Source organism: Miniopterus schreibersii (assembly GCF_964146895.1).
Source record: "Miniopterus schreibersii genome assembly, chromosome: 19".
Classification (NCBI taxonomy): domain Eukaryota; kingdom Metazoa; phylum Chordata; class Mammalia; order Chiroptera; family Miniopteridae; genus Miniopterus; species Miniopterus schreibersii.
The window spans coordinates 26454579-26464464 of NC_138119.1; the positions used below are offsets into that span (position 1 = coordinate 26454579).

Here is a 9886-nt window from a genome sequence, read left to right on the forward strand (position 1 = left end):
TAAATAATTTTCCTTCTGGTTTTTTTAAAGTTGTGTGCAAATGATCATGTTACATGAGTAATTTTTTTAAAAGCCTTTGGAAGAGTCTGAGCACAGTCATTTTGGTCATTTGGAATCCTTTGTGTTATTTGACTGGCCCAGACGCTGTTCTACTGATAAACTATAGGATTGCTTAGTGTTTTTATGATTGTATGCATCATCATCATTATATTTTTTAAATCCTTACTATGTAACTTACATTTGGCCTAAGCATGAAATAGCAATATAGACCCTTCATAGAATGGCAGGTGGTAGGTACTGGCCAAAGACAGAAAATCATCTTAGACTTTTCAGAAATAGCAAGACAGCTTCTCAAAAAAGATGGTGGATTCATGTCTACTTTTATGCCCTTCCAAAACCCCAGTAGAAGAACACTGAGGAGGTTTTTAAGGTGTAGACCATCAAGGATTGGGAGAACAGTAGGAAAGACAATAGCAACAGTACTTGGGAAGTTGAAAAACAGATGGAGCGATAAATAACAGAACCCTAAGCCAGCTGAGGGGAAAGCCGAGAGCCTAATTATACCACAGAACCACCGAAAGGCTGGCAGCATCAGTACCTGTGGACTTGGGGTTGAAAGGGCTGCTGAACTTGGGCAGGCTGGTAGAAATCTGTTTAGGGAGAGCTCAGATCCCCAGAACCTCTACCCTGCATCCCACAGCTGGGTGATTCCTCTTTCCCTACCCTGGCAAATACCAGAGGTTTACTCTGGAGAGAGAAATGAGGCTCTCTGGACTCGGGAACACGGGCAGAGGTCCCTTACTGAAAATAGCATGGTTCAGTGAGGTAAGTGTGCTGCGTGCTTAGACTCTTAGCCCTGGTACCTCACTCTGCTGCCAGAAAGCTAGCAATCAGGCCTTTACTCAGTAGGCAGACATTAAACAATCTTTCTTAGGGGAAATGGTGAGTTCAAGAGGAGAAACCAACTTAACTGGCCCAGCCAGACAGTCCTCAGTCAAGTTCACAGGCAACAAACTTTATTCCTATGCTGAGGGCATTCATTCAACTTTGAGGTCCCACATCTGTAAATGTTGAGTGAGCAACAAAGAATTACCAGGTAACTGGTAAGCTAATCAGCCTCTATTGTGAAAGATGGAGACAAAAACAAACATAAGATGGTGACTCTGAAGAACAGAGACTGTACAGGGAAAGAACAGCTTCCAAAAATCCTAACAGCACATGGGAGTTCATTAACCCTCTTCTCTACATTTGTGCATGTTTTAAATTTTCCATTGTAATACTCGTAGAGATATGATATTATGACAATGAAACAGTAATAGCATACTATAAAAAAAAGGAACACTCAGCTTGTAGAAATTAAAAAATATGATAGATGAAATAAAAACTCAGTAAAAAGTTTTTGACTTCTGAATTAAAGTAGTTTTTGTTCTTTTTTTCTTAACTAGGATCTTTCCAATTAAGGATGTACCCCTGGAGACTGAGGAGCTTTCTGATTGGCTCTATCAACGTTTTATTGAAAAAGAGGACCTCTTATCGCATTTTTATGAAACAGGTACAGTGTCCTATTACATACCTTCCTGAAGTTACTGTTTTTCCCAAAGATGTACTTTAAGAGAGAGAACCATTTTTTCGCTTCTTCAGATACCCTAAAGGAATCAAAGTATTTCTGTAGTTCTATATTTAAGAATTGCAGCTTAGAATTTTCATAAAGACAAATTTATATTAAATGTAGTTAGGCACTTATTCATCAGCCTATGTACAAATGGATCTAATTCAAGAGAGTACAGTCTGTGGGAGACTGTAATCATACATATGTAATTATATGGGCTGTTTTATGAAATAGCAAATGGCATTCATTTTTGGCATTGTACTTGATAGTCTAAATAATACCATCATCTGGCAGTCACTTGAGATCACTTGTAACTGCTTTTTTATATGCTTTATTATTTTTTTAACATAAAGGGATAAAGTTCACTTTTTAATTTTCATGGATACAACCTCTTATACTTTTCTCCTTGGGAGAAAAAAAAAATCTGTTTACCCTAAGGTCCCCTTTCTATACTTAATATTCTGTACGTTCTATGAAAACTATAGTGCAGTGAAAAAGACAGCAGGGGAGGAGGAGAGAGGAAGGAATAAAGGAAGTTATGAAAAAAGGGAATTAACATTGATGGAACTCCAGGCACTACCCAGGTGCTTTCACAAATAGCTATTTGTAGGCCTATTTTCTAGAGGCTACCACAGGGGGGAAATGGTGAAGCAAATCTTGTCCCAGGTCTGAGAATGGACATGGGATTTTCGATGAACAGAAGGAGCTGTTTTCTTCCCTCTTAAATATTTTTTGGTACAGAATTAAAATTCATGCTAAATCAGACTTTCAAGGCCTGTTGTTGAGGGAAGGCTGATACTGTTATTATTACCCTTAGTGCTTTTGGTTTGGGGTTTAGGATTGTTTCTCTTTGCCCTCCAGAGGACTCCTTCCTGATCTTGATTTTCTGATTCTGGGGCTGTGGAATAGTGCATATTAATATGACAGGAGTTGGGACACTGTGTATGCCTTTAGAATTCCTAATAAGACTAATAACATGTCCCTCTCTGTGTGTGCAATCCTTGGTCTTACTCTCAAATTTTCCTTAAAGATAAGGAGGGATGTGTAAGAAGTCATGAGGCACCAAGCTCCCTCTTTTTTTCCATCTGTCTCTTGCTTTATATTTGCCCTAAATTGTAGCAACAATAATGGAAGTCTCTTTCTAAGAAAGCTGTTTGCATAAGAGACCTTAAAACTTGAAAGTGTTCTCTATACATTGCTTGTGAGAAGCAAATCCTCTCATGAATCGGCTTAGCTGGGGGATTGTCCACTAGTACAAAGACCGTTTGAAATGCTGAAGAGTGTTACCAAGGTGACCTTAGGTGATATCGGCCTGAAATGGCCTAGTTTTCCTTTCCAGAGATCTGTTTACTGTGTGTTTCTACTTTTTTATTATTAAGATATATTTCATAAACCATATTGCCTTTTGAAAATATCAGTGATTTACAACCACTTTTTTGTGGCAAAGACGTTTGACTTGTAACTAGAGGAATTAGAATAAGTTCATGCTATTTGGGAAAGTATTCTATATTGATTTCACACATCTTGTGTCCTGGCCACTGTGGAAATCTCTAGGGAGACAAGGCCGCAGAGTGCCTGCTCTCATGCAGTTTATAGACAGTCTGTAGAAAAAAGAAGAGATATGTGGGGATCATTACAAGTTGTGGAAAGTGCCAAGAAGGAATAAACACGGAGATGAGAGTTATTGACTAGGTGGGGGGGGGGGGGGTAAGGGGATAGGGGGTGTGGACAGGGACAGGTGGTTTTTTCCTGATACTGGAAGAATGCAGATGCCCAGCCATTCACTGAGATGGAGGAGGAGCACTCTAGGCAGACAGCATAGAGGCAAAGGCTCAGAGGCAGGAAAGGGCTCAGCAGGTTGAAAATTGTATTTCAAATGAGATCTTTCTTCAAGATCGATGAGAAGTCACAGAAGATGTGTTAAAAACACATCTAGTTAAAAATTAATATTCTAGTTAAAACTAATTTCAACTTTTATTCCAGAAAACCTTCCATTACAGTAAAATAAATTATTTCCATCTTGTTTTTTAGGGGCATTTCCACCTGCCAAAGGCCACAAGGAAGCTATTTCCAGGGAGATGACCCTCAGCAATATGTGGATCTTTCTCATACAGTCTTTTGCATTTTTATCAGGCTATATGTGGTACAACATCTTTCAGTATTTTTACCATTGCCTGTTTTAGGAATTGACTTGGACTTGTCAAGGTCACCATAGGAATTCAGACTTTCATGAGTGTGCATTACTTTACATGTGCAAATCAGAATATAAAAAAAGCAAAGGAAATTCTATGGATGGATTAATATTTATCCCTCTTTGGGATATTTTAAAACTCTGCTAAAATGAGGATCAGTAATCTAATGACTTGCTAATATGTTTTAAGGACTTTTCATGTTTTAAAAAGATAAACTCTGCCACACATTTAGGCAAACATCATGTTTGGAGAAGAGGAAATCATAAAATCAACCTAGAAGACAGAGTAATTCTGTTGCCAGCAGATACTTGATCATGTAGTTCACGCTCAGAGAGCTGTGTTTGTCCTCTTAGCCTGTAGTCTCCATTAGGGCAGTTGCTGTAGAGCCCTCACTTCCCCGACTCCTGCTGTGCTACTAGTAACCTTGAGGGGGCTGGTTGGCACCTTCTGAAGAACTGTCGCCCTGTCCCTTACAGTGACGCTCCAGTCCTCACCAGCTCAGTGGGGTTCGGTGTCAGGCATGCTTTGGGGGGAAAGCAGTGTCCAGTGGACACGTCCCGGTCCTGGAATGTTCTCTTTTAAAAGGCTAGCTCAGCCCGACACCGTGTTTACATGCGCTAGTGCTTTCCGTGTGTGTGTGTGTGTGTGTGTGTGTGTGTGTGTGTTTTGGGGGGAGGGGGGACTTGGTTTCTCCTTTTGTATAGAAGGCATATCGTAGATTGATAATTTTCTTTTACAAAATGCACTTTTATCAGCTGCATCTATAGCAAAGGATTAGTAATATGGCCTGAAAACCAGACTTGCATAACCAGTGAGGGGGACTCTTGAGCGGCTGTCCTGCCTGCGTGTTTTCCCTGTGCGCTGATGCTCTCCAAAGCCTCCCTGAACTGGGCGCCACACCCAAGGGAGGCTTCTAGCTGGCTCAGAGGCCTTGTTGTCTTGTTTGTTTGTGGTTTTTTGTGTGTGTGTTTTTTTTTTAATTTTGGTATATTAGCACCAAATGCATTTGGGGATGGTTGAAACAAATTAATGCAAAACATTTAAATCATCAATATATGGTGAAATAGGCTAGTTTATTAGAAAAATAAGAGCTAGAGCCAGACTCTGGCTTGAAATGGTGACAAGTTGTCACAGGCACCCCCAGAAGCTGCCACATCAAGGAGCTGCCCATGTCAGGGTGGTGTGGCCAGGAGAGACCAGCACACAAGGCTTCCCAGTCTCTTCCAGTTGCTTTTGAACAGGATAAAGCTGTGGCTATTTCTAGAAGGATTTTTTTTTTTTTTTGCATTTGTCACTATGTTCATGCAGTTTACCTCACAGTAGAACCAAACTCTTCTCGCAGCACTGGCACTGCATCTGTCACTGCCTGCACTCCAGCGTTGCAGAGAACGTCCTCTGGCCCGGGGTTGTGAGACGGTGAGATCCTGGTGAGTCAGCAGTAGTTTTCTGTGACATGAGCATCATAGATTCCCCTCTGGTTGCTGATCGTACAATTTGACAATTTTGAGATGGTCAGAAAGCAAAAGTAAAGGCTGGTATTTTTTGTTTTTTAAATAAACCAAAAAGACAAACTGAGAAGACAGCTATGTGGGAAGGGTAAAGCAACACCAAATACAAGCCCACAGCGTCTTCACCTTTAGGTTAATCCGGTGCATGTGTGAAGAGAGTGATGCGTGAACTGAAATACCTCATTGATTATACTACTGCTGGTGAGACGCAGAAGGCAGCAGTGTTCCTGTGTCTGGTTTGGGAATGGCTGTCATAGGTGCCACTCTTTTGAAATTGAAGCATTTCATTATGTGTTTTACAGTGACTGTGAGTAGGTGAAACCAATCTCAATTTAGAGGTACGATGCTGATAGGAAGCCAAATGGGAACTTAAAGGTGCTTCTGATTGAGGCCCGGCAAATGCTACTAGATTACAAGATGAATTGGAATTGTTCACTTGAGAGGTTAGTCAGCCATCTAGGGGACAAGTTGTTCACTGTCAAGCATGGCAGACACATTCTAGCCACTAGGCCTGTTCCTCATTGCTGAAGCTCTCCCATCAGAAAGGAAGAGAAATGCATTCGTGCACACACAGGTGTGGCTTAGGGCCACTTCTGCCATCACTGTGCTCCAAAGGAGCATGGTATTGTTTACTATACTGTACACATTAAACAGACTATTCTGTAAGATGCTTTACTTTTCAAGCACAGTCATGTCAACAGCCTCTTGATGTGTGAGTTAATTTTTGAACATAGATCTGTGAGTTGTAAATAGATGTGTGTTTGATCTGCCCTATCCCTCTTGTTTCTTCATCAACATGTTCCCTCTCTTCTGTTAGCAAAATATGCTTGTTTGAGAGCATTGCTAGTGCTTTCCTTTTCAGCAACTGGGGTTCTCTTGCTCACAGTAGGGAATGTAAAGAGTAAATCAGTGTTTTTATATGGCAATCAGGGAAGCAGCAATATGCCACTGTACAGAACTGGGTAAAATTCCCAATTTGTACTTCCTTTGCAAACTGAGTGAAAGGAGATTTAGCGAATATCCATTTTGTCAAGGGGAAAAAAAGTAATAACACTGTGCCAGTTTTATACCAGTAGCTTATAGAATCGCAGCATTTCTTGGCCTTGGCTGACCTGCCTAGATTCCCACAGCAGACAGGGTTGCAGACTCCCTGCTGGATCCTGGAGTCACAGCGATGGAGCACCTGCCTGGCCTCCAGCTACAGAAGTGACCACCCCAGAAGTCCATGCTTAACTCCAGAAACTGTTATTGGTGTTCAAATATACAGTTATTGTAGAGAAGCCTATAGACCAGTGGAAGGTAAAGAAAAATTACAGAATGGAAATGATGTCTTGAGTAGTCAAACAAACTAGTTGAGAATCTAAATAGTAGATTTAAAAAAAAGCTGTGAATTCAGATCTGTCATGTTATCCATCACATTTTAATATTACAACTAACCCTTAATTTTTCAGAGTAAAGGAACTAGAGATTACTGGATAATTATTCCAGTAATACATCATGTAAGCCAAAAATCTGATTGTATTTAGGAGTTTGAATTTTTATTCTCATCCAACTTTTTTCCCCCCTCCTAGATGCTGACTAATTTTATAAAATGACTCAAGTTGTTAGCTTCTCTTGCCCATATATTTGTGACTGTTAATGGGTATGGAAAGATTGGAAAGACAGCCAGCTTCAGGAAGAGGGAACACAAAGCCTAAATGACCCATAGTCTAGAAAAGGATTCCCTAATAATCAAGAGTTGGCAGAATTGCAGTTGTTCTCGAGCGTTTTTATGAAAATGAAATGTTAGTTCACCAAATGTAAACCTCAGAACATCATTCTCGTGTTCATACCATTTGGATCGATGCTAAGAATGCCTCTCCACTCTGCTCATGTCACTCACTTCGTGTGCATTTGTCTTAGTGACGTTTTTTGACAATCACTTCCCTAACAACTCCTCTGAACTAGTGGGACCTGGTTATAATCATAGGATGTAGTCTTTAATCATGGATGGTCTTATTGGACTCATTTTATATTTAAGAACATTTTTATTTGCACTGCTGCATAGGAAGCATTAGTTGTTTTCTTCATTACACAGGACTTCACTCCAGAGTTACCACTGCAACTCCCAGCGCTGTCCACAGCGGACGGGTGAAATGGTTAGTCTTATTTTTTGCCATGTAGTGCTGTGAACCTTGCTTCTGGTAGCATGAAAGGCAAAATCAAAAGCAGACTGGGCAGCAGGTGCACTGGTTCATAGTCTAAGAGGGTAGAGACTAATATATTGGGACCAAAACTGCCTAAATTGGACATTTCTAGATCACAAGGGGGCCGGGCATTCTCTGGAGCGGTCACTGGTTGGTGCTTTGTCTTATCCTTTGCATTGCTCCCCAGCAAGGAGGAACTGGACCCTGGGAATGAGCTGAGAGTGCTGGACTGTTGGGGGAGGGTAACTGTGGCCACATGGAAGATAAAATGTGCGTTTTTCTGCAGAATTTCCATTTGAGGACTTTTACATTGAATATTTTTTTTAAAACAGTTTAAAGAGCAAAAAAAATGTTAAGCGTATTCTAGTTGCAAAATATGCACACCTGTTTTGAATGGCTTTATTTTTATTGTGTAAACTGTTGAACACATGGCTGTGATGCACAAATTCTTTCCATATAAAGAGTCTCTGCATCTTATAGTAACTTCTGTTATGATTGGGTAATGAAACAGTTACACACCAGACTGCCATTGTTGTGTTAAGTGCTTTCATTTTCTTTACAGTTATCACAAAGTTGTATTTATTTTATACAGATGGATTTTCGTTTTCCTGATGCCATAATGTTTACTTCAGCTTGGTGACCTGTCTTTCTTTGTGTATCTGCATGTTGTAATGTATGATAAGAATGAATGTAAAGGCTGTGGCGACTGTAATTTTTGTAAAGGGCTGGTCACACGTGGATCTGGTTTACGAATGCATTGGGATTATTGTAGTAACCAGATTACCTTTTCAGAAATTGAGATGTGAACACCAAAAGAAGCATTTTCTCAACAGAAAATTAATAGCTGGTTCTATTTTTTTTAACCTAGAAAAAATAAAGTTGATTTTTTTCAAGTAAAGTGCTTTTAATTCTTAGTAGTGGGCACGGGGTGTTTGTTTTCCTGGAGCTATTTGGGGATTAACATCCGAAGACATGTACTTAGAACACAGCATGGCAGTCAGATGCCGAAGACAAACCGAAACACCAAATGGAAAACATTGCTCTCCTCTGGTTTAATTGTCCCTCCCCCATCCAGTGGTAAACTGGTAAATGCTTAACAGTCCGCTCCTGGGGAAAAATTATGTATACAAACGTACAGAAGTTATAAACTTCGCTGATAGCAAGGATTTTATAACATGATTAACAGATAATAATAAAATATACTTTATTGTAAATTCCATATATCCAGTCGATTCTCCCAGGATGCTCCAGTTGATTTTTCCTGAACTCTTTAGCCAACTTATGACCATGATCCAACCATGATTTGAAAAATGGAATTACATCGTAATGCACTCATTTCTCAAATGTGTCATTCAATCTGATATGTGATCTACTGTTAAACTGTTTCTTAGCCTTGTACAAATTACACTCATTGAAGTGAACCACTTTCAGCTTCACCAATGGGAAGCTTATATAATTTAATTTTAATAACAGCCGTTTAACAACGACTGGTGGAATTCTAAAACTTAAAGTTGGGCTCTCTTGAGCTGGTGGGAGATGTCTCCAGCACACCACTGCCCGATTCTGTTTTATGTATTTTTTATTTTAAAAAACTGTTGGTGTTGAATAAAGGTCTTACAGTTGATCTACTCACTGCTCTCAGGAACTTCCTATCTCTGACCCTGGCCGGGGCTTGTAAGGATAGGAAAGCATTAACATTACAGAGCGGGCTTTGGATTTTTGAAGAATTTGCCAACGCCAGCTTTCCCTGAAAGCTGCATACATGGAAAGCTTGCATATTTTTAAAGTTGGTTGTATGCTTTTATTTCTCAAAGTGAACTGTGATAATAGGCATCTCTAAGATTTTGTTTTGAGCATTTAAAACATTTTTTGGTTTGATGTTTGTAGAATATGCTTGTGCCCACTGAAAAATTTTAAATGTATTAAAATATCTTACATAATCTACAAAATAGGTTAACTAGTTGCAGTTCAGTCTACCTCTTCTGTTTCCTGTCTGGGTTGAGGCTGCTGATTTGGTGACGTTGTAATTGCCCCCCTCCCCGAAGTGGTTTCTGTAGAAGGCGAAGAATAAACTGGGGGCAGAGGCCTGAACGCTAGTTTGAAGCACTCAGAGATCTGTTGCTGACCAGCCCTAATCCTCATGAGTTGGGGAAAAACCAAAAAAGCCATTGTTTTTAATTTCCACTTAATATGAAAATGTTTGTTTTAAAAATGTTTCTTCCTGCTGGAAAAAAAATGTATTTTTAAAAGGAAAAAAATTCCTCTTTCGGTTATAAGAAAAAGTCAGCTGTATGAGCAGGTGTGACCATATCATAACATGCTGATATGATATAAATCAATAAATTTTTACCTCTCAGGACTTGGACAACCTTGTTCTTAACTCTTAGAGGC

At 39.8% G+C, this 9886-nt stretch overlaps 1 protein-coding gene across 5 annotated transcripts in view; it reads left to right on the forward strand.

The window, feature by feature from the left end:
• Positions 1 to 3898, forward strand: part of LPGAT1 (lysophosphatidylglycerol acyltransferase 1) — an 89584-nt gene extending 85686 nt beyond the window's left edge. For all 5 annotated transcript variants that reach the window (XM_081120278.1, XM_081120276.1, XM_081120279.1 and 2 more), the window contains exons 7-8: positions 1446 to 1552; positions 3641 to 3898. In XM_081120278.1, coding sequence (XP_080976404.1) covers positions 1446 to 1552; positions 3641 to 3792 — 259 coding nt within the window. In that variant the 3' untranslated portion in view covers positions 3793 to 3898. The remainder of the gene's footprint in view (positions 1 to 1445; positions 1553 to 3640) is intronic.
• The last annotated feature ends 5988 nt before the right edge of the window (positions 3899 to 9886 follow it).